A 25,637-nucleotide genomic window follows, 5' to 3' on the forward strand; every position below is an offset into this window, starting at 1 on the left:
GGTCTTCTGTATCTTTAAAAGTTGTGCAGGGGGAAGGAAGAATTCCACCTTGTGGTTTTTCCCATTACAGGGTTGCAAGAACACCTGCACTTGGCTGACTTTCTCTTCTCCTAAAGATACAGAATCAGTCTCAGGCCCTGAACCTGGCAACCCTAATCTGGAACATAGGACACTGCCTTATTCTGAGTAAGACCATTGCTCCATCTAGCCCACTATTGTCTACAGCAGCAGATCTCTGGGGTTTCAGGCAAGGGATATTTCCATGTACAGTATATCTTTGCATGGTTCCACTTCAGGTCCTGTAGAGCTGAAAACTAGGAGCTACGACTATAGTAGAAGGCAGTGAAAAACGTCAGGGACAAATATAGGCTCACTATATGATTCTGGCCACTGACGTCTAGTGGCAGACTGCCAGAAGAAAGGGAAATGATGGGATTTTACTGTAAAAATAAAAATCTGGTTTGGACCTACAACAGAAATGGAGAGAAATTTGGGAAGAAGATACAAGGGTTGCCACACAAGATGCCCCATGACAAATCCCTGGAAGAGTTTTGAAGAAGGGGGAACATCTTGTACAAGTTTTAGGCCTAGGATGTCTCCTTATGCATCACCGCCCCCCAAAAGATGACATAGATTTGAATAAAGTTTGCATATGCTAGTTTATATGTACAGGTGTAGTTGTAGAACTATTTACTATGATTTAAATAGAAATGCCATACATCTCACCACAATAGAGAAGACTGTGAGCAGGTAGGTAACCTCTGTGCCTATTTCGTCCGCTGCCTAGGAGCTAACTCTTGATGGGCAACTTCAAGGCCCTTCTGCTCTCTTTTTTATGGTGTGAAATCCAGTGGTGTTCATCAGCCAATGGAACAGACACCATTGGTGGAACAGATCTCACCTTCCCCCTGCGATGCCCTGTGCACGTACATCCATCTGCTCCAGAGGGCTGCAGGGAAGTGGAGAGGAAGGAGAGCTCATGTTGTGTGCGGAGTCTGCTCAAATGACATTGGATGACGTCACCCATAGTTCTTCATCTTTAAAGCAGACTTGGAGCAAACAGCCCTTCAAATAGAGGACACCTTCAAATAGAAGGCTGTCCTCTGCAAAGTTGGACGCATGGCTTTATGAGGTACATTAGTATGTAGGAAAATGAAGATTCATTTATGCCACTTGTATTTCAGCCTCTGATCAGGCACTGAGAAATTGGAAATCAATTTCTGACTGCTATTTTTCATTTTTATTTGGTTTAAATGTTTTTTAAAATACACACTTGATTAGTGTTGTGGTCTGCTGTGCTATTCCAGAGATGACATTGGGTTGATAAACCAAGTATAAAACAGTGGAGAGGAAAGCAGCTCATTATTGGATATAGTTATGGTGTAGTGTGGCTGTTCTCCTTTTTCTCTTGTGGTTGATTATTTTGCAAAGTATCAGGAAGAACTGAGTGAGGTTGAGAAGACAGCAAGAACTGTGATGGCTAAGCTTAAAGCTGTGTTGGCTCATCATGGAATTCCAAGGACAGTTGTGAGCGATAATATGCCTTTTGTGAGTTTGCTCATGACTGGGGGTTTGAACAGTGTTTTCATAGCTCAGGGTATCCACAATCCAATAGAATAGTAGAAAGTGACACTCATGAGGACAGCACTGTATCTTGTGAGACGTGCTGAAGAAAGGTTTCCTAAATGAGTAACATCTTGAAGCAGGCCTGTCTCCTACCAGTATGATTAAGGGCCTATGTCCCATGAGGAAGGATGGTGGGAAAGACCATCTTCAACAGTGGGCTAAGTACTGGTGACCTCTGGCCCCATTAGAGTAATTGATTACGATGCTCTTTTTTATTATATCTAACTATATAATATCTTTGTAAGCCATCATGCTGTCATGCATGGGGGCAGGGCACGGCAGCAGGATGGTAGGCAAGTGAGGCGGGAGAGTGAGGGAAGCAAGGATGGCAGGTGAGGAGGCAATGGCAGGCAGGGGCAATGGCAGGCAGGACTATGCAAGTGAGGGGGCAGATGAGTGGGTGGCAGCAGGCGCAGGTGGGCAAGCAAGGTTGAGGGGCAGGTGAGTGACAGTGACAATGCAGGAGGCAGGTAAGTGGTTGAGGTGGGGCAGTAGTGGCCACATGAGCAGGAGGGAGGCCAGTAAGCTGCCTAGACAGGGCAAGGGCAAGTGCCTGGGGCTGTTTTGGGAGGTGCCTGGGGATGTGGGCCCTTTGGGGAGTTGCCTGGGTATGGGGCACCCTTTTGAGAATTGTCTGGGGTGGGGGAACCTTTTGGGAGTTGCCTGGGGGCGGGGGCCCTTTGGGGAGTTGCCTGGGGCAGGGTATTGGGAGTTGCTTGGGAATGGGGGCAGTTTGGGGAGTTGCCTGGGTGTGGGGAACAGTTTTGGGAATTGCCTATGTGTGTTTGGGAGTCTGGGGAGGTTGGGAGTCCCTGAGAGAGAGGGAGGGAGAGGTGGGGTGGGGAGTCCCTGACTGGCAAACAGAGTGAGCAGGGGGGTGGCAACTAAAGCGAATGGGGGGCAGAGCCCCCTAACATGTTAAATATAATCTTTTTATATACTGTATATGTATGTTTTTATTTATGAAAAGGTGTAATGTCCTTTTAAGATCTAGGAACTGCTTGCCAGCACAGGTGAAAAGTATTTAATCAGCCAAGTGCGTTAGTCTAGCATTCCTTCCCTGATGTGTGTGTTTGTACTTGCTTGCATTTGGACTAATGCATAAACCTGTTTGCCATATGGAAGGCATGTGTATCCTTGAGTTTGTTCCACAGAATCTTTGAAAAGCAGATATCACAACATCTGTAGCATCCTGACTGTACTCACATACATTTGGGGCATCTCCAGATTGTCATTAGATTTTTGGGGTGGGATTCAGTCGTATACTGTACTGGCAAATTCAGGTTGCACAGTTAAAGAGGATTTGGCATTCTTGAGCAACAAACCTGCTTCCAACAAAGATCAAACTTTTTGCAGTAGGGAAAGTGATGGGGAAAAGCACTGTGTGGGGTAAAGATTTTTTAATATGACCTTCTCACAAACAGATCAGAATGAATGCTCAATAAACAGTCCACATCATATAACCTCCACACAAACCTTGTGCACCCAAATCAGGATAAATGCTCATTAAGCAGGTTATCTACTGGAAGCAACCATGAACATTTGCAAAGGGCTAAAGAAGCTTTCAAGAGAATGGTTAGCATTCCCAAAATCTTCTAACAAATAGTCCACATCTGCCCTCTGGTGGCGATAATTATGAGCAGCAGTTTGACTTCCCCACTTCCCTTTTTGTAAAGTCATCTCTTCATTGAGATTCTGCCTGGAATTTCCTCACCCAGTAGAACAATAGAACTGGCTGTGTACATCCTGTTCTACCACAGGAGTATTGCTATCACTTGGGAATCTCTAGTGTAAATATACTGGTATAAAAGCATCTAGACTGTAGGTCTTCTATATTGCTAACACACTGGAATCGTAATTTTCATAATGATGTTGGACCATATGCACTAATTTTTCTGCAAGAATTATGTAATTGTATTTCCTTTCTCATTTTGTAAAGTTTCAAAATAATAACAAGAAGAAGAAAGAAATGGGTCCCAAATCCATAAGGAATAAGGTTCCTACTTTGTGAAGAGGCTGTTGGTAAAACCTTAAATGTTGCTACTCCTTTTTTCTTTTTTCTTTTCTTTTGCACAAGCACTTCTTGGACTGATTCAGGAATTGGAAAGAAGCTGTCAGAGGGATGGCTGCATAGAGTTGCCCTCCCATTGGGATGATTCTGGAAGCTTGCTCTGACTTAGAAGTTGCATGTTAAATTTAAATTGTCAATAAGGCATAACCTGCTACATAAACATGTTTTGCTGCAGTTTCTGCCTCCTCCATTGGCAACCACAAGAACAAGACTATTTTTATAGAGCATCATCAATATGTGTGACTTTAACCCAAGAGATGAGTGTACAAAAATGGTGCTCCTGTTTCATTCTGTATTCCATGCAGGAAAGTTCCTATGGAAACATTATAGCCAACAACAAGCATTTTAAAGAAGGCTTCCTTCCACTTTTGCTCTTCTTCCAAATGACATCCTTGTACGTCAGATGAAAAATGCCAACAAGACAGACTATGGGAGATATCCAATTAAATCATATTCAGAGTAGACCCATTGAAATCAGTGGGCTTACTAGCTTGTCAATTGATTAAAATGGGTCTACTCCGACTATAAGTCAGATACCACCCTGTATTTTTATTCAGTTGGGTAGAAGAAAGTGATCCTCTGCAAGAGAAGATGAATGTTCAGGTGAATTCTAGCCCAAGGTATTCCATCTCAGGTGTTTTGAGGGGGTTTTTGGTACGATGCTTCAGTAGGATGTTATGCTAGGTGAGAAGGAAAGGAGGAAAGCAACAACATTTGTCAGAGAACAAAATAATACTGGTAAAATGTACCTCCTCACTGTCAGCCTCGGAGTCATCTCCGAAAATGTTCCCACCCATTATTATTAATACTTCCCTGAAAGACAGAACTCATAGTAGGTCCCTCCTTCTAAATCCTTGCAGTCAGGAATGCTGGGACTCGTACCTTATCATTTTGAATATCTTACGTTGTTCTTATTGGTTGCACCTATAAAAGTCCCTTTGAAGGTTAGTGTTTATTGCAGGAGTGGGGAACCTCCAGCCTGCGGACCAATCTTGGCCCACCAAGGGCCCAGTTTGGCCAGTGAGGCCATTTTCACAAAACCATGCCCACCTGCCATGAGCTGACATTACAGATGGGTGGGAGGGCAGGGTTAATCCTGCACTGGCTGCCCATACCTGTTCCTAGCAGGGAGCAGGCTTGCACAACCAAGGCAACAAGATTTAATCCCTGCTCATCACCTGATCAGTGGGGGTTAAATCCTGCTCTGTTCAAGCAGCACAGCGCTCATGTTTGAGTCTGGTTTTGGAGGCTTAAGTAGTGAGGGGAGGCTGCTTAAAAGCACTTTGCAGAGGTGCTTTCAATACGGCTGTGCACAGACACACACACACCCGCAGCCCAAGGGGGCTACAGTAACCTTTATTGGATAGCTTGCTTTTGCTTTACTGTTGTGTTGTTGTGGGGGTTTTTTAAATAAGATTCTGTTGATGGAAACTTTGCTTGTTATTTTTTTAATGTTTTATTATTGTTGCGAGGCAGTGTGCAAATATTAAATCAGATCAAAATCAAATCCAAACAAAATGGGGTGCTATCTTTGAGTGCACCGATTACTGTTGGTGTAAGGATAATCTTCCATGGTCCCCAGCTTCCCTGACTGCATCATGCATATCATAAGACACTGCACCTAGCAAGACAATGTGCAAGAAATGTCCTTAGTCATAGCTGGGAAATGATACCTTATCTGCAGCTCCTGGCACAATTGTAGTAGCAGCATCTTTGTCTTCCTGGGCAATCATTGTCAATACGACAACGATCAATTCCTGGGACAGCGCACTTAATTGGATTTTGTGGGCAAATCCAAGGTACCACTGGGGAAGAATAATAGGAGCATTGTTAAGCAATATTCAAACAAAAACAAATATATTTTCTCATTTCTTTTGACTATAGTGCAGCCATATTGGGTGTACCAAAAGCCAGATTTTAATGGGTAATCAGCTTCACACTAGCCTGCAAGTCAAGACTATCTTGTGCTCTTTTTCCCCAGTATACTGTGCAGGTTCCACATCCATTGAAATATGCTGTGGTAGCATAGCTCTGAAGCCAATCAGAGTGAGGGCAACAATGCCAGCCCTCACTCTGATGCCTCTTGGTGTGATGGTAGCTGAGGACTGGTGGCTGCCCTTGGCCCTCTTTTGCAGGGCCGACTTACCCATTAAGCACAGTAGGCACAGTTCCTAGGGCCCAGGATACTTTTAGGGGCCCACGAAAATGTTTCAATTTCTTTTAAAATCAGAAGGAAAAAAATGAACTTTTAGGGTCAAAGGAAATGTTTTAATTTTTTTCTCACGTAAGAAAAAAATGAAACTTTTAGGGCCCACAAAAATCTATTAAATTTTGCCTAAAACAGAAAAAAATAAAATGTTGAAGTATTTAAAGTTATATCAAAAATAATTTTTAATATTGATATTATTATGGTGGGAGGGGCCCACGAAGGCAAAAGTGCCTAGGGCCCACGAAAGTCATAATGCGGCCCTGCTCTTTTGCGTTCCTTTGGAACAGCCATCAAGTTGATACCAGGAAGGGCCATAGCTCAGTGGCAGAGCATTTCCTTTGCGGCAGAAGGTCCCAGGTTCAATCCCCACCAGTTGTGGCTGGGAATGTCCCCTGCCTGAAACCCTGGAGAGCTGCTGCCAGTCAGTGTAGACATTACTGAGCTAGATGGACCATGGTCTGACTTAGTATAAGGCTTCCTATGTTCCAACGTACATCCTGCAAACGGTGGCAAAAGGGGCGGGGAACATTATCAAGTCTTACTATGTTGGAACCTTTGTCCAATTTAAACTGTAAACAAACTACATGTGAGTAGCACAGAAACAATCAGAAGCCACAAACAAGGAATCTTGTGGCACTGCGAAGATTGACTCATGCGGTGGCAAAATATCTGTCACTGGCATCTGCGTGAAGCTATAAAAATGGATATGGACAAATAAGGATCCATTGGACCGATTCTGTAATAAGAAAAGGTTGAAGCATTTCACTGGATTGCATGGCAGGATATATACAGACAAAGTGGTTCTAGCACACAGAACACAGGAAATTGCCTTATAACGAATCAGACCATTGGTCCATCTAACTCATTATTGCCTACACGTGCTGGAAGCGGCTCTCCAAGGGTTTCAGGCAGGAGTCTCCCCAGCCTGACCTGGAGATGCCGTGGATTGAGCCTGGGACTCGCTGCATGCAAAGCAGATGCTCCACTACTGAGCTAATATAAGCGCATAAGAAGAACCTACGGGATCAGGCTGGTGGCCCATCTAGACCACCATCCTGTTCTCACAGTGGGCAACCAGATACTTATGGGAAGTTCTAATTCAATACGGTGAAATATTGTTTCATTTCGAGAGCCAGTGTGTGGTATAGTGGTTAAGGTGTTAGACTACGACCTGAGAGACCATGGTTCAAATCCCCACACAGCCATGAAGCTCCCTGGGTGACCTTGGGCCAGACACTGCCTCTCAGCCTCAGAGGAAGGCAATGGTAAAAACCCCTCTGAATACCGCTTACCATGAAAACCCTATTCGTAGGGTCTCCATAAGTCGGGATCAACTTGAAGGCAGTCCATTTCCATTTTCTTATTGTTTCATTTCATATCATTTAATAATTTATAAGCCACCTCATCACATTTTGAAGGTGGTTTACAAAACCTTTTAAAATATTAAAATGTCATGATGTAGCTTGTTAATAAATTCAGAAGATATGATCTGATAACAATTCACCATCCGTGTGTGTATATGCCTATTATTCCAATGCTGGAAAATTTGACAACCCCCCCCCCAAGTTCCATTTCTGCACTCTCCCCTTTCCTTAAATTTAATGTACTACATACATTTCAAACTCTTCGACAAGGGCTCAGCATTTAATCTCCCATACTGTACTACAGTAGGTGCCCCTACAGCCTTCTGTTGATTAGAATCTTTGCTGCTTATGTCAAATGCCAAACATTTGATATGACCCCACCAGCAAAAAATCACAATATAAACCTAGTTTCCACTTGCAGAAGCAAACAGAATAACTGTGGCAGCGCTGACTCCCTGTAGGCCATTTCAAAAAAGATTCGCTTTGCACGCATTTTGGAATCACTACTGTCCTCTTCCTCACTACTGTGATGGCTGTCCATTCAATAGCCCTCTCCCGCTAGGCACAACTGTCCACAGGAAGAGCGGAAGGGAATAACTGGATGCCACTCCCCATCTCCTTACTTTTACTATTGCTTGCACGGTAAAAGAGGGCAAGTGAATAGCAGATGAGGATCAGCGCCAAGAGGCTTTGGCCATTGTCAATGGGCTTCTTGCATGGCTGTGGGCCTTGCCCAACAGTGCCTACTTCTGATACCAGCTCCAGGAAGGTGAACTGATGCATTCCCTTAGGCCCATCATAGAAAAGATCGGCCTCTGTTCCTATTCACTGCTGATTGTATCTGCTTACTATTTATTTACTTTATTATTTATTATTTATTTATTTATTAAATTTATATCTCGCCCTTCCTCCCAGTAGGAGCCCAGGACTAGGAAGATCTCTGAGTAGATCCCTCCCACCTTGTCTCTAGAAGAGGGGAAAGTGAAGGCTCATGTTTTATTGAATAACTTATTTTTGTTCTTCTATGTTGCACACACCAATATCCTTTTTGAAGGGCAAAGCTTAGCCTTTGATGCTGCCTTAGAGAATAAAATGTGCGATGGTAGATCTTAAACCAGCTGGTGTTGGCATAACACCCTTGGTTCCCCCCATCCCTGCTTGCACCGTGCATATCATAAGAAATTGTACCTTGAGAGATAAGGTACAAGAAACATTAGTCATAGAGAATGATACCTGGTGGGGCTTTGCAGAACCTGGCACACCTGTAGTTACAGCACCTTAGGTTTTGTGGGCAGTCAATGTTACTCCTGCAACGATCAATTCCTAGCATAGGGCACCGAAATGCATTTCCTGGGCACAACCTAGGTAGCCCTGAAATAAAGAACAACAGCATCTCAATACCAGCGTGCATGCATTTTTAAATTATCTCAATGATGGTCCAGCCATATTGTCGCCTGCAGCAAAATCCACATTTGAATTGATCATCAGCAAGTTCACACTTTGGGAGTGCAAGATCTGACTGTCTCGTGTTCTCCCCACATGTACTTTATAGATTCTACAGCTATTTTGACTTTGTGTTCAGATAACTGTCCTGGATATGAGAATCAGGAAATTGTTGCCTGTCTCTAAAGATGCAACGTTGTTGGCAGGAACAGTAAACTGTAATAGACAGACAGACAGACAGGTAGACTGATAGATATTGGTATACGGTTTGTTCAGTACTTTTGTTTGTTTAAACCATATGTCAGAGCAGTTTACAAATATTTAATGTTTTGAATATTATAAAAATAAACAATATAGAGAAGCAACTATTTCTCATTAATAACAATCCACCGCTTCTGCTGATTTGACATTTTTTTCACGCTGTATTAGCTGGCAAAAAAAAATTTTTGTTGTTGACTTGACCTCTGTGATAAGCCCAAAAGGAGATGTTTCATCAGTATAATCTCTAATGATTTTCTAGTGCCTTTTAAAAGCCTGCTTGTTTCAGCAGATGGTTTCATGCATTTGGTTGATTTTTTAAATTATTTTATCAGGCACCCTATTTACTTTTATTTTCATTGTGATATGTCACCTGGTTCTATATTGTGTTTATATTTTATATTGTTAACTGCCTTAAGCATTGCTAAGTAGAAAGGAGGGATATAAATATTCTTAAATAAGTAGAATTCAGTTACTGTATGTCCTCACACCAAAAAAATAGGATATGTTTTAGCTTTAAAGAGAGTTAAGAAATTGCTCTTGGCTTGTATCCCTTATGCAGACTGAAAAACTCTGTCCTTGCCCACGGACAATCCCCTCTAGAGTGCCTCAGGGTTACCACCCTAGTCTGTCTAATCAAAGGTAGCCTTAGAGAGTTACAGGTTAACTCCCACTATGCTCAATGGGACTTATTCCTCAGGCTACAATTCTACTCACACTGGCTTGGAATAAGTCTCATTGAACTCAAGGGGATTTACTTCTCGGTATAGATTCTGCAAAAAGGCTACAATCCTATGGACATTTACCTGGGAATAAGTCCCACTGAACACAGAGGATTCAAACCAATGCACAGGATTATGCAGCATGAATTCCCTTTGTCTCTTCCACATCCCTTATGCAGAATTCAGAATTCCCTCTTTGCTCAAAAGCCAAAATCAACCACATATTTTGAAACATCTTAATTTTGACTATAGGGAAACTCCAAGTCAGGTAATGTCCATTTACAAGCTATTTGCCCTGAAATGATCACGTGGAAATAAATACTGATAATCTAGCTTTAGCTACTCCAAATGGGCTTTCCTGTTCTGTATCCTGGAATCCCCATTCAACCATTTTGTGTCTTACCTCGTGGGTTTCTGAGACAAGTTGTGGAAGGTAATTCTGTCCAAAGGGCCAGAAGCCCTACAAGGAGAAGGACAGTTGGTGTCTTCATGGTGCCTTCAAGGATCAGGTATGAATGCTTAGAATGGAACAAGGCTTGTATTTAAACAGGTGAGTGGGTAGGGTTAAGATTATACCTCTCCAAGTCTGTCTCATACTTAATATCAACTACATTACTGTTTTCAGAAATTTGAAATAATTGCATTGCACCGTCTTCATAGAATACATGTGTTGTTGTAGCAAGGACTGGAACCTAAGGGTGTTGACACCTATAATGCACCTGTGTAAACACCCATACTTCAAAGAACTCTTGTTAATCACACCCTAATGACAGTTCCTTCTAACACGTGAAGAAAACTCACTCACCCGTGGGACTGATACAAGCGCAGGTCTTACCTTGTAAAAGAGCCATGAGGAGTTCCCATATTCTAGCTAGCAACTGGAGATTGTTAGGATTGTTACATTTTCAAAAAGGAGGGCAAAGCAACCATGAGGTGGAGTAGGCTGTAGCTCAATAGTACAGCACATGCATTTTCTACTTCACCCAATACATGGCACCTCTAATTAAAATAATTTTAGGAGCAGTAGGCCTATCCCTAGTGTTCAATGGGTTTACTTATGGCCGATATCAGCACCAGCCCCCACGGCTGTTGCTGGGCCGCTGGAGCCTTAACAACTATAGAAAAGCCCCATTTGCACTCTAAAAACTGGGAATGGATGGTGAGATTGAGATTGGGTGAGCGATTGTAGGATTAGCAAATTTTATGTTGGTTGAGATTCTACATTTTACTGCCTTAATGCTCTTTTACTTTCTGTATATTGGGTTGTATCCAACTAAGTCCAATTCAGAGTAGTCCCACTGAAATTAATTAACCTAGTCATGTTATTAACTTCAGTAACTCTACTCTGAGTAGGACTAGTATTAGATGCCACCCATTGATGTTATTATATATATATACTAGGAGCTCCACCCCTGCTTGCATTACTTGCCACCCCACCTCAACCCCTCACGAATCCCTGTAGCATTAGACTTTGACAACCCCCCGAGACACTTGTTAAACCAAAGGTGAAGAACCTTTTTGCTCTCATCCTGCAGACCAAACTTTAACAGGTAGGCAAGGCAACCCCAATGTCAATCACATGACATAACTGTAATGTCACATGATTGACACCTGTCAAACTTGGCCCATAGGATGGGAGCAAAAAAGGTTCCCCACTGTTGCTCTAATGAGTTAGTGTGTGTCCAGCCCGAGCCTGAAGAACTCAGACTCACCTGTAGTTTTTTCTTTTATTGAAGTAAGAGAAAGTTTTAGTTCAGAGCACGTCATAAATCTACCTACAACTTACTCAGAACTCAGCATCCCTCTTTAACTAATTAGGCACAACTTGGTGGCAATAAGATGTTCACTCAGCAGCTGACCCATCCCCCTCACCCAACTTAAGTAGGGCTGGGTGGGCACTCTGCTTGCTTGTACCCCGAGTCATTGCTGGAGGCATGCACAGGCTCCTCCTGAGTTAGGATTGTTGAATCTCCCACCGTATTCTCCTCCTAGACCGGGGTGAAGGCGGGGCCTTGGTCTCTGTCCCCTTGGTGGGGATAGAGCTGTCCAGCGGTGGCAGAGGTGCTGGGAGAGGTGCCTCGTTAGGCAGAGGAGTGAGTAGCTGGTCTGGTGGATTCTCTAGGGAGTGTCTGGGACTGCTGGAGGTGACCTGTCAACGTTCAGAGTGGGGGCTGCTCCAAAATCCCTTCCCCCACTGGTCCTTCGCTAGCTGGAATATCCCAGTCCAAGTCCTCCTCACCCCCCTCCTGCTGGGCAGTCCACCCCCTATTAGCATGGCTCGTGACATCATCCCTCCCTCCATGCTGGGTCCCTCCCCAGAGGCTGGGTTTTGTCAGGGTATTCTTCATGGCATTTTCTCACCAAGTCCAGTGTGTGGACATCAGATGCTTTCCTCCAGTCCGAAACCCTTCCAGTGGATGAAGTACCATAATTTCCCTCAACGCTGGGCAGAGTCGAGGATCTGTTCCACCTCATATTCTTCCTCGCCATCAACAATGATCAGCAGTGTCTGTGGGGGTGTCAAGCTCCAGGTAGGGGCTTGGAGCCTTCTCTAAGGTAAGCAACAACCGGTGGAACACTGGGTGTATCCTCATGGAAGCAGGCAAGCAGAGCCGGAACGCTACCAGATTGATCTGAGCTTCCACTATGAAGGGTCCCACCCTCCTGGCTTCCAGTTTATGGCAAGGTGCCCTCATGGGTAGATAATGGGTCGAGAGCCATACCCTATCTCACACCTGTATTTCAAGGCCGGGTTGTCAGTTTTGGTCAGCTACTCCTTGTAAGTGGGCTTAGCTCTTGCCAGCTGTTCTTGTAACAACTGTTGCATGGCCTGTAATTCTTGGGCAAACTCTGCTGCCACTGGCAGCACCAGGGAGGAGGGAGGAGTGGGGAAGATTCAAGGGTGATAGCCAAAGTTGGCGAAAAAGGGAGTTTGCTGGGTAGAGGTATAGACAAAGTTATTGTAAGCAGCCAGGAGCAATAAAGGCACCCAATTATCCTGCTGGTAGTTCACATAGCAGTGAAGGTACTGCTCCAAAGTGGCATTCACTTTCTCAGTTTGCCCATCCATCTGGGGTGTGTGTGATATGACGACAGCTTTAGTTAAGTTTGTAACAACTGCCACAAGGCGTGCCAGAACCAGACCGTGAATTGGGGGCCCTGGTCCGAGACTAGACTGGCTGGGAGCCTGTGTAGCTGGAACACATGTTGGATAAACAACTGTGCTGTCTCTCAGGCTGTCGGTAAGCCAAAACACGGAATGAAATGGACCATCTTGCTAAAGGCATCCACAACGACCAGAATAGTACCTTTCCTTTGAGAGGGGGGTAAGTCTGTGGTAAAGTCCAGGGTGACCATCTGCCAAGGACCCTCAGGCATGCAGAATGGCTCCAATAACCCAGCCAAGCGCCCTTGGGTGTGGTTGGCTCTCAGGCAAGTAGAGCAGGAGTGGATGTATTTCTTGATGTCATGCTTCATTCATGGCCACCAGAATTCTCTTGCAACTGCTTGTAGAGTTTTAAACACTCCGAAATGACCTGCTGTCAGAACATCGTGGCACTGGTGTAGGACTTTGGCCTGTAGTTCTCCAGGAGGAATGTAAAGGGCTTTGAAATGATAGAGTAACCCTCCTCTCTGGGTGAAGCCCAAGGTGTGGTCTTGTGGGGGCTGCTGTAGTTCTTGCACTCATGCCTGGGCTTATGGGTCTTATTCCTGTGCTGTACCCAATTCTTCCACCCATAGATCGGGACAGGCCGCCGCCACCATCTTGTCTAAGGGAATGGTGTGCACAAGGGGGGCTCCGGCCTGGTTTCTTGATATTCTGGCTTGCAGGGCAGCGCATTGGCCCTGTGGTTTTGTGTCTGGGCAATGTAGCTGATGTGGAAGTGGAACTTGTGAATAATTGAGCCCAGTGCACTTGCCGTTGGTTCAATTTCCAGGCCTTTTGGAGACTCTCAAGGTTCCGATTATTGGTGCGGACCTCCACCTCATGCTGGGCTCCCTCCAGGAGGTGTTGCCAGGTCTCAAATGCATCTCAAATAGCAAGCAGCTCCTTCTCTCACATGGTGTAGTTTTGCTCAGAGCTAGACAGCTTTCATGAGGTATGCACAGGAAAGCAACTCTCCTCCCTTTTTGGTAGGTTGTAACAGCATCATTCTTATAGCTATGTCTGAGGCATCTGATTCCACCACGAACGATTGGCAGGGGTCCACATGTTGTGGTATGGGTTCCGAAGAAAACAAAACCTTCAGTTGTTCAAACACCTGTTGGGCTTCTTCAGTCCAGCAAGAGGGCCAGTCCCTTTTAAACAGTCTGTGTGTGGAAATGTCTTATTGAAGAAGGCAGCAGTGAAGCGTCTGTAGCAGTTGGCAAATCCCAAGAACCTCTGTAGATCTTTCTTGGTTTTGGGGGGATGCCAGGAAAGCACACAATGCACCTTTCCTGGGTTGATCTCTACTCCTATGGGGGTAATATGGTGCCCCAGAAAGTCCAGGGTGGTCAGATCAAATCCAGATTTCTCCAGCTTGGCATACAGTGATGCTCCCTCAATCTCTGCAGCATTGCTCTCACATGAGCCTCATGCTGTGCTGGGGAGTCTGAATAGATAAGGATGTCATCTAAACAGACAATCAGGAAACGATCTAAATAGTCTTGAAAAATGTCATTCATGAAATTTTGGAAGACAGCTGGCACATTCGATAGACCAAATGGCATGACCAGATACTCAAAGTGGCTGCATCGGGTCTTAAAGGCAGTTTTCCACTCATCCCCTTCCCTGATCCGGACCAGGTTGTAGGCTCCACACAAATCAGGAAACTGGCAGTGCTATTGGTGATAGTTCAACTGGGACATCACGGTAGCCTTCCCCCACAAGATAAGGGGGTCATATTGTGTCAACCAGGTGATCCCGAGCACCACCAGAAAATGGGGCAGGATGGCAAGGTAAAAGGCCAGCTGCTCTATGTGTCCCAGTAGCTCCATCCCCAAGCGCTCCATTGCCTGGACAACTGCTCCATAGATGGGCTGCCCATCTATGGTTTCCGCAGAAAGAGGGATCTTAAGGTTGGTGCCTGGTATCCCATGTCATTTAGCAAAGTCTAAGTCCATAAAGTTACTGGACACTCCTGAGTCAACCATGGCATATACCTGGACCTTTTGGCCCGAGGGCAAGTATAGACAAATGGGGAGATGCAGCGCTGACTTTGGTGGAATTGGTCCATCTTGAGGTCCCTGGCTTACCATTGATCCCAGTTCGTGGACCTCTATGAGAGCTGGGATTTGGAGTTTTCCTGCACTGGGGCTTTTTCAGACTTGGAGGGGCAAGTCTTGGTGAGGTGCCCCACCTTCTTACAGTACAGACACAACCTCTTTCTGCACCGCTTTTTCTCTGTATCCACCAGGCATGGCCATGCCCCTCCTATCTGCATGCGCTCCACCCCAATGGAGTTGAGGTTCCCACGCTGGAGGAGAAGCACGTGCAGGGGAGAGGTATGGGAGGCAGGGTTAGGGCCACCTCAGCCTTGAGCTCCTAGTGGCAACCTTCAAGTCTGCTGTCTATCTGCAAGCACAGCTGGATGAGCTCTGGAAAGGTGCCGGGTTGCAGGCTGCATGCCAATGCATCAAGGATCTCACCACTGAGGCCGTTATGGTATAGGTACATCAAGGCAGACTCATGAAAATCCGTCTCTTGGGCCAGGATATAAAAGGTGTTAGCATAAGTCCCTACAGAGTTCTTCCCCTGCCACAGGGTTCTCAATTGGCAGAAGACGGTTGCCTTCCACTGGGGTTCTTGAAAGATCTCTGCCATGGCTTCAATGAAGTTGTTATACTGGACTAACAAGGGGTTGTTCCAGAGCAGTAGAGGTGTTGCCCACTGGGCAGCCTCTCCCTCCAGGAGGCTGATGGTGAAGCCACTTTAAAGTAGTCATTGGGCAAATCTGACTGCCACACTTGCATGTAGAGCAGGCACTGGACAATGAACGTGGTGAACTGCTCCAGCTTCCCACTGTACTGGAGAGGCAGATCCACAGGCATCTTGACATGAGCCGCTGGCACAGGTAGAGTGGGGCCCTGACCCTGCTGCAAGGTGGTCACTTGGGCTGCCAACTGGGTCACTTGGAGGTGCAAGGTCTGATTCTCCAACCGAAGGGAATGGGTCTCGAGTCTGAGATCCTGTAGCTTGGTTAACATGGACTCAAAGGCTCTCTGGAAGTCTTCCCCTGTTCCGCCACATGCTTCCATCCTCTCTGTCATGGGGGCACCAGTTGGAGGAGGAGGTGGCTGAGTCAAACTGTCCCATCTGAACCCGAAGAACTCAGACTCAGACTCAGCTATAGTTTTTTCTTTTATTGAAGGGAGAGAAACTTCTAGTTACCCCGAGTCATTGCTGGAGGCATGCGCGTAAGCGCAGGCTCCTCCTGAGCTGAGATTGTTGAATCTCCCACCACATTCACCTCCTGGACTGGGGTGAAGGTGGGGCCTCGGTCTCTGTCCCCTCGATGGAGGGAGTGCTGTCTGGCGGTGGCACGGGTGCTGGGAGAGGCACCTCATCAGGTGGAGGAATGAGCAGCTGGTCTGGTTCTCCAGGGGGGTGTCTGGGACTGCTGGAGGTGACCCATCAATGTCTGGAGTGCGGGCTGCTCCAACATCCCTTCCCCCACTGGGTACTTCCCCAGCTGGAATGTCCCAGTCCGTCCTCCTCACCCCCCTCCTGCTGGGCAGTCCACCCCTTACTAGCATGGCTCATGACAGTGTGTGGGGCCTGACTAAGCCTCCTCTTGCTTTCCCCCTCCCCTTTTAGAGCTGGCTACACCCCCACTTTCCCCCCTGCTTTTTAGAGCTGGCTAAGCCCCTTTTCCCCCTTCCCTTTAGAGCTGGCTAACCCCCCTGCTTTCCCCTTGCCCTTTAGAGCTGTCTAAGGCCCCTGCCCCACTTTCCATCCCCCCCTTAGGGCTGGCTAAGCCTCTCTGCTTTTCTCCCCCCCTTTAGAGCTATCTAAGTCCCCCCTCACTTTCCTCCTCTCCTTTGGAGCTGGCTAGCCCCCCTCCCCCTCCTCTTTTAGACCAGCCTGTCAGGAATGTTCCTGCATAGCTTGTCTGAGCTGTTTCCCGTGCCTCCTCCCTCCTCCCCTACTGGAGTGTGTATGTGTGTGTGTGCATGACATTGTTTTTATTGTCAATTTTGGTTCTTTCAGTCGCCCATTGTTCATCTTCAATTCAGTTCTCCACATTTCTTCATCAATTTGTGATTTTTGAAAACAAAATTCTGCATTTTAGTGCAATTTTCACTTAATAAATACATTTTGCCTAGTTTTGACTAATGTACGCATTTTGCAAGCAATTTCTCCTAATATGATGCATATTTGTTATTCTCAGTAGTATGTTCATTTGTATACACATAGTCCCCATAGATGTGCATTTTTGTAAACATTGGTTGGAGAACTGTATCACAAAATTCAGATCAGTGGGAATTTTGAAGGGTAGCTGTATTTAAATGCAAACTGAATTGAATTTCTCTCCCATTCCTATACTGTAAACTGCTTCAGGATCTACAAATAGTAAGCAGTCCATAAAATGATCATTATCATTATCATCCATTGTAGAAACCCCCCATTTCAGCCCTGCAGCCACCCTTCCTTGTTAGGTGAGGCAGCCACATTTCTAGGCAGGGCATTTGGGAGGAGGCGCAAAGCACCAGCCAAACACCCCCTCATTGGTGGAGAGGTTGTGAGGGCTAGGCCAGGGGAAGGGAAAGGCAGTGACCTTTCCTATCACTCCTTCTCCATCCGGAAAGTGTGTTAACATATATGAATGATGTTTAATCTGTTGAATTGTCTTGCCTTGAGATCCCCAGAAACACCAGACTCAAAAGCTTGACTTTGCCTATAGCTAGAGTCCCCTTTCACCTGTGGTCTGTCCCTGTGTTCTGATTCTTCATGAAATGAACTACTTTGGTAAAGACAGTGAGTTCCTGCACTTGGCTTTGATGCTGCATTTCAGTTTTAGATTCCACCTGAAAAACAAACTTGTCCACGTTACAAGCTTAGGGATGATAATAGAGAAAATAAATACTATAGGGTGTATTTGTTAATTCCTCCTTGAAAGTCCCTCCTTCTAGTCATGTTCATGGCCTTTAGATTTTCCTTCCTGCTGGACAATCAAGGGAAAACTTTTTAAACTGGCTGCTATATAATGGATGAACTAAGCAATTGGAAACTAACAGTGGAAAGCAAGTGGATTTTTTTTAACTGGTTGCTGGGTTGATTTCTGTCCAGAAACCCTGATAAGGCCTCATGCTGAGCTGCACATACTGGGAAAATCAGAAATTAGGCCTGTTATAGCTTAGATGTCCAGCGAGACAGCTACCTAACTGTAGTGTACACAACAATATTCTATTCCTCTAGAGCTGTTTTCATCCTTTGCCATCAAGTAATCAAGAAAAAGAAGAAATAACATTGTATTAGTAGATACACAGCATGAGCTAACAACCATATGGGTCAGCCACCAATTCCCTACTCCTGGGAATGGTGGTTGGACCAGGGATCTATGAGCAGTTTGAGGCATGAGGCGGAGTTATTAGAATCATATAGTCTAGCATCTTCATGATCCAGGGAATCAGGTGATCCCAGAGAGCCAATGACATGCCACTGCCTACCTACAATTCCCATATTTGCTGCATTCTTTCAGTCCTCACAGCAGTTTTGTTATTGGGGCATGCACCATGCATTTGGCTCTCAGTGCTATCTGTAACCCATTGGAAGAAGGTGACTAGGTCAGACAGACAGCCAACCCAGACCTGCAACAAACCAGCATCACCACCAGCAGGACATCAGCTCAGGAGGATGATAATGCCTAGGACTGAGGGAGAACAGTCGGTGGAGTGCTATCACTACCCCTCAAGCATCTGCCACCTGAGGCAGCTGCCTCGCTTTATCTTCTAGGGCCAGCCTTGGAAAGAATTATGCTTTTTGTTTTTAGTGCATAATCCACAGGGCTTTAAATACAGAGATTATTCATCCTAATCAGTGTAGTTGGCCATCTGCCTGCATAGATGGATGTTAGGCCTAAAATGAGAGTTTCTGTTTTGTACCTCCTCAAATGCTGAGCAGAACCAAACACAGTAAGATGCCACATGTCAGCAAGTGCTAAACCAGGTGAGGATTTAAAAACTCCTGAAGCTAATGATGGGAAAAGAAGAGAGATGTGAAGTTTGACTGGGTCCCCGCTAATGCTCTGATCTTTCCAGCCCTGCCCAATCATTATATCTCTCAATATGGACCACAGCCATTTCTGCTGCTTGCACAACACCAAAGTATTGATTAAAGAGTATCTGCTCCTGAATAGTCTCTGGGCAGTTCCCATATTGCTCAATAATAGCTTTGATGAGACATCTTGTTTTCATTCTTTTCAATACACTGAAAGCCATTCACGTGAGCCTAAATGATAGGAAGGCTATCCGCATCGGTGACTGTGAGAAAACACTTTGGGTGTGCTATTCTATTGGTTAAAACTTTTGGCTGTGGAAGGGTGGATCCAAAAGCATCAGTGTGAGCATGTTGTCTCTATTTGGAGGGTGGAAGATGGAGGGACTGCCTCAAGTTTTCTGTTTAGCTGGCAAATTTCTTTGTGTGTACCTGATTTTGCCACTGTGTAGCAAGTTGGTTAAGCTGTGGCTCACATTGGTTTGGATTTGGGGGGGGGTTAATGGGGCATCAGCATTATGGGAGAGATTTTTAACTCTTTCCCTGTGCCATTGTTCCAAATAATATTGCCCCCAATAACATTGCCCCCACTAGGGATGGAATAATCTGACAGTTTCAGTTCTCTCAGTTTCTCATTTTTTCCATCTTAAATTCAGTTCTCCACATTTCTGCAGCAATTTGCAATTTTTAAGGAAAAAAACCCTTCATGAAAATTCTTCAACATTTTAGTGTGAATTTCTCCTAACGAACACATTTTTGAATGCAGTTTTGACTGATGTTCACATTTTTGCAAGCAATATAGCCTAATATAATGCATTGTTGTATGTTATTTTTTACTGTCATCTTCATTTTGATGAATATTTTCCCCTAATATATGCATTTTTGTAAACATTCTCTGCTTGGAAAACTGCATTGCAGAATTCAGATACATGCAAATTTCAGAGGATGGCTGTTTTTCATTCTCATATTGTTTAGAAAAGTGTGGATTTGATAGATTCAACTTTAAATTCAAGCTCGATCAAATTTCTCCCCATCTCTAGTCCTCCCCCAAATGCTGTAGTCATGCCTGTTAAAAAATAAACACTTAATTCTGATAATGTTCCATTCCTGGGCAAGGTCCTTGAACGAGTGGTGGCAGGCCAGCTCCAGACACTCTTGGATGAGACCAATTATCTGGATCCATTTCAGTCGGGTTTCAGGCCTGGTTTTGGCACGGAAACAGCCTTGGTCGCCCTGTATGATGACCTCTGTCTGGAGAGAGACAGGGGGAGTGTGACTCTATTGATTCTCCATGATCTCTCAGCGGCTTTCGATACCATCGACCATGGTATCCTTCTGGGAAGACTGGCTGAGTTGGGAGTGGGAGGGACTGCATGGCGGTGGTTCCGCTCCTACTTAGCGGGTTGGCTCCAGAAGGTGGTGCTTGGGGAACATTGCTTGGCATCCTGGACTCTCCAGTATGGGGTTCTGCAGGGGTCAGTTCTGTCCTCCATGCTGTTCAACATCTACATGAAACTGTTGGGTTCGGTCATCCGGAGCTTTGGAGTATGTTGCCATCAGTATGCTGATGACACACAGCTCTATTTCTCCTTTTCATCTTCTTCAGGTGAGGCTGTCAATGTGCTGAACCGGTGCCTGGGTGCAACAATGGACTGGATGAGGGCTAACAAACTGAGGCTCAATCCAGACAAGACTGAGATGCTGCTAGTGGGTGGTTCTTCTGACTGGATGGTGGATGTCCAACCTGTCCTGGATGGGGTTGCACTCCCCCTGAAGGAGCAGGTTCGTAGCTTGGGGTTCTCCTAGAACCATCTCTGTCACTTGAGGCTCAGGTAGCCTTGGTGGCACGGAGTGCCTTCAACCAACTTCGGTTGGTGGCCCAGCTACGTCCCTATCTGGACAGGGATAACCTGGCTTCAGTTGTCCATGCTCTCCATGCTAGATTATTGCAATGCGCTCTACGTGGGGCTGCCTTTGAAGATGGTTCAGAAGCTGCAGCTTGTGCAAAATGCAGTGGCCAGATTGGTAACAGGGACCAGAAGGTTCAAACACATAAAACCGATTCTGGCCCACTTGCATTGGCTGCCTGTATGTTTCTGAGCTCGATTCAAGGTGCTGGTTTTAACCTATAAAGCCTTACACAGCTTAGGACCACAATACCTGATGGACCGCCTCTCCCGACATGAACCCACCCATATACTATGCTCAACATCTAAGGCCCTCCTCAGAGTGCCTACTCCGAGGGAAGCTCAGAGGCTGGCAACATGGGAGAGGGCCTTCTCAGTGGTGGCCCCCAAATTATGGAATGATTTTATTGACAAGGTGCGCCTGGCGCCAACACTGTTATCTTTTCGGTGCCAGGTCAAGACTTTCCTCTTCTCCCAGGCATTTTAGCATGTGTTTTTTAATTGTTTTTAATTGTTTTTAAATTGTTTTTTGTGTTTTAAAATTTGTATATTTGTTTTTATACTTTCAATTGCTGTAAACCGCCCAGAGAGCTTCGGCCATGGGGTGGTATATAAATGTAATAAATAAATAAATGTATAAATAAATAAATAAATAAAGTTCTGTTCTTTGAGTCTTCATTGCCACTATTTCTCTTTTTTGCTTCTGCTTTAGCATAGCTTTAGCTTGATAATGTGGGTCGTATTCTTCATAGGAATTGTTATCATCATCATCATCATCATCATCATCATCCATTTACCCAAAAGTCCCAGGGTGGGTTACAACAATTTTAAAATACAGCATTAAAAACAATTAAAAAGAACCTAAAATCACAACCTAATTACATGGATGATCCAGAAAATCCAGGATTATGTATGGAAAAGGATGACATCATGACTCTATAAAGACAATCTAACTTGGCTACATGACATCAGTGAGGAAAACCAAAAGCCTTTTGGGAGTGAAGGCAAGTCTTCCTAGAGAGTGAACAAAGCCAGTTCTAGAACCATTGCCCTCATTTTGAATGAATAAATATTTTCAACCCCTTTCAAAGCAATCCCCCCAAAAAGAGACTTCAAGGAGGGGGTCTGACTCTGTTACATGCCAACTAGGGTTGCCAGGTTCTTGGCCTGAGACTGATCCTGTATCTTTAGGAGAAGAGAAAGTCAGCCAAGTGCAGGTGTTCTTGCAACTCTGTAATAGGTAAAACCACAAGGTGGAATTCTCCCTTCCCCCTGCACAACCTTTAAAGATACAGAAGACCTCTTGGAGGCTGGGCCTGGCAACCAAGAGGTCTTCTGTATCTTTAAAAGTGGACCTGGCAACCCTAATGCCAACCCAGTACTCTGGTACAATCTTCCCTCTCCCTTCTATGTACTCTGCTCATGTGGAAAACCCTTGCTACCAACCTCTCCTCCCATACTGGCAGCACTTCTGCAAATGGACTGGATTTCTGCAAATAATTTGCTCAAGTGGAAATTTAGGTTTAAATTGGAGTTGCTCTGATATGTGTCTCCCCCTATTCCATAAAACATTGTGCCTGCCAAAAACAGGGAATACCTGTTCTGGTGGCCTTTGATGGGGCCTGCAACAGGGGTGAAAATTGTTGTTTCCTTTAAAATTGGGTGATGTCTTCCAAGAAACACCAAGCACCACGGTGCTTTTCCCATTACTCCTTGGTGCTGTCTTCTGCTTCACTAGATTCTAGAAACTAGACACTACAAGACTCCACCAGTTGTTCTGCTAGCATAGGCACTGTTCATGAGCTCCACCTGTGCATCTTAATATCTGGGCCTCAGAAAACCTGGCAATCCTTTTAGAGCAGCATTCCTCCTCATGCCTCACAGTCTCACCATCCTGTGAATAGCCCTGCCTCTGACTTCCTGTTTCATGCTGCTCCAAATTGCCTCTTCCTCCGGTGATTTTAATGAGCTGCTGAAGTGTGATTTGTCTTTGGGGCAGCTTGCTGATGCTAACTGATTGCATCAGCTGGAGTTTTGGCATCAGTAAGTAGTTCATCAACTTGGAGCTGTGGCTAAGTGAGAAAGAGTGTGTGTTGTCTTCTAAAAAATGCCCTGCTCTGGCTTGATACATCTGTTTAATGCCAACCTTTTTCTCTGCCTCTCCTCTCCTCTCCTCCCCCTAGGGTTGCCAGGTTCATGGCCTGAGACTGATCCTGTATCTTTAGGAGAAGAAAAAGTCAGCCAAGTGCAGGTGTTCTTGCAACTCTGTAATGGGAAAAACCACAAGGTGGAATTCTCCCTTCCCCCTGCACAACTTTTAAAGATACAGAAGACCTCTTGGTTGCCAAGTAATGGTTGTACATCCAAATGGACACTCACTCCTAGCTTTCAGACACCCAGTAGACACAAATGGACACATAAAATTTAATAAATGAACCAAGAACACACGTTCAGATTGGAAGCCACTGAAACACGAACTAGAGTTATGAAATTTTAGTGAAATTAAACAGAAACTAGAACACAGGTAATTACACAGTAATTGTTAGGGTTATTACAAACCACCAGTCTTTCTGAAAATCTCTGTCCCTGCACACTGTGATGCTTGGTTCTCTGTATCTTCATTCTTCTTTTTGTACAGCAGGGCATGGATCAAAGCAGCAGTTTTTAATTTTAATTTGCTTTTTAATTCATGTATTTACTGGTTAGTAAGGCTAGTAAGAATTTTGCTAAGCTAGTAAGAATTTTGCTAAGCTAGTAAGAATGTTGCTAGGCTAGTAACTTGTGTAAATGCATTTGCAAGATCATAAGTAGCAGTTTTTAATTTTAATTTGCTTTCTTATTCATATATTTACTGGTGGGTGGGCAGGCTAGTAAGATTTTTGCTAGGCTAGTAACTTGTGTAAGTGCATTTGCAAGGCTGCATTCACTCTGTTTGTTTTCTTTGAATCACTTTCACCTCGATCCAAATGTCAGGGCGTGTACATGGTAGAGAGGCTTCCATAAGAACATAAGAAGAGCCTGCTGGATCAGGCCAGTGGCCCATCTAGTCCAGCATCCTGTTCTCACAGTGGCCAACCAGGTGCCTGGGGGAAACCCGCAAGCAGGACCCGAGTGCAAGAACACTCTCCCCTCCTGAGGCTTCCGGCAACTGGTTTTCAGAAGCATGCTGCCTCTGACTAGGGTGGCAGAGCACAGCCATCATGGCTAGTAGCCATTGATAGCCCTGTCCTCCATGAATTTGTCTAATCTCACATGAATTTCCATGTGCAAGCCATTCGAATGAGAACAAATGGACATCCACCCAATAACAATTCCTTTAAAAATGCCCTGGTGTTTGCTTGGTTATGATATGTGCATGTTGCCCAAAGCAGTTTCTACAGCTTGCAAATATGTTCACAGGTCCCAAAAGGTTGGTGACCCCTGCCACAAGTGTTGGGAAAAAAATACAATTATTAACAAGATGGAACCTCTCAGATAAGCTGGCTGGTAAGTCTGGGTGAAGGGAAAGTGGGCATCAGAAAAGGGAGGGTTGCTGGCAGTGGTGGTGGGCGAACATCCATGCAAGCCCATATGGGGCATGTCACTCTTCCTGCCGCCACACATCGTTCCTAGCTAAAATGTTCAGAGCTCAGCAGAAGCATCAATACTAGGTTCAGAATAAAACAAGCAACAAAGCGTATATTGCTGCAAAATAAGCAAATGTCCATAAATGTTTATTCACAGGATCCGTTTTAGGTTTAGATTTCTTTTCTGGGGGTTTTTTAGTGCAAAACCGCATTTATTTTATTTTCATTATGTACAATATATGAATTACTTGATTCAGAGCTAAATGTACACAGCTTTGATTCACTGGATTTCTTCTCTTCTTCCCCCTGAATGGAGCTGTCAGCAATGTATGTGGCATGATCAGCCAGTGCAATCCATCCCATTGGGAAGTTAATGCTCCATTCAGTGTTTCACCTGTGAAAACAAGGATTGTTCTGGCTCTGGGTGAAAACATCTATGCCTCAAGCTTCCTCCTCGGGGTGTCTGCCTCTTTCACAGGCTCCCATTTATTAACATAGTCAAACACTTCATTTGTTCAGTCCCTCCGCGCTCAGGAATAAGGCCTAGGGTGGGTGGGGGAGTTTTTTTCTTGGCGTTTCCCAGGAGAGGAGATTTCAGAATAAATTTATGAAGCTGGCCTCTCACGGCTATCTTGAAATACTTTGCTTAGAAACATGCTGTGTAGGAAGGTAATGGGGTGTTGAAGGAATGCATAGGTATTTGAATGGTGTCTGTACATGTGTCTTTGTGTGTGTCACTGTGTGTAAGATATATACACATATACATGTGGCAATTCTGTGTGTGCACATTTTTAATGTATTAAATGTGTTCCCTATCCTTCCTTCCAAAGAGAACCCTTTGTTAGGATACAAGACCTGCAACAAAATGTTGCAATATGATCTCCCCATTCATGATTCCAGTCACTCCATTCCATCCCCCCCCCACAATTTTCTGTTCCCTCCCCCCTGACGTAGCCACTTGAGTGAGCACACAGTCCTCATTGGGCTATTCCCCTACTTACAGATTTTTCCTAATGATGGTTTGTACTTCAAACCTTGGGGTTCTCCCAGGCCTTCCATACCTCCCTCTTGAGCATGGCTGGTGCTGTTTTGGTTATCTATGGAACAATGCTCACAGCCTGAACATCAGAAATGGATGGACTAACTAAGGTAGCAATCCCATGCAAGGATGCCTCACTGAATTAATTAGGACTTACTTCTGAGTAAACATGGGTTGCTTTTCAAAAGTAAACCTGTGTTTGAGGAATTGTTCAGATGCCAGTTTTCATTTTA

General features: G+C 44.9%; 1 protein-coding gene across 1 annotated transcript; it reads right to left on the bottom strand.

The window, feature by feature from the left end:
- Nucleotides 1–3,011: 3,011 nt before the first annotated feature.
- Nucleotides 3,012–10,217, bottom strand: LOC133387191 (waprin-Enh1-like). Its single transcript, XM_061631445.1, has 4 exons — nt 10,097–10,217; nt 8,504–8,641; nt 5,371–5,502; nt 3,012–4,377 (listed from the first exon to the last, which is right to left on the bottom strand). The coding sequence occupies exons 1-3, from the start codon at nt 10,182–10,184 to the stop codon at nt 5,372–5,374; spliced, it is 357 nt and encodes a 118-aa protein (XP_061487429.1). The 5' UTR covers nt 10,185–10,217; the 3' UTR covers nt 3,012–4,377; nt 5,371.
- Between the last annotated feature and the right edge of the window lie 15,420 nt (nt 10,218–25,637).

Source organism: Rhineura floridana, chromosome 6 (genome assembly GCF_030035675.1).
Source record: "Rhineura floridana isolate rRhiFlo1 chromosome 6, rRhiFlo1.hap2, whole genome shotgun sequence".
Classification (NCBI taxonomy): domain Eukaryota; kingdom Metazoa; phylum Chordata; class Lepidosauria; order Squamata; family Rhineuridae; genus Rhineura; species Rhineura floridana.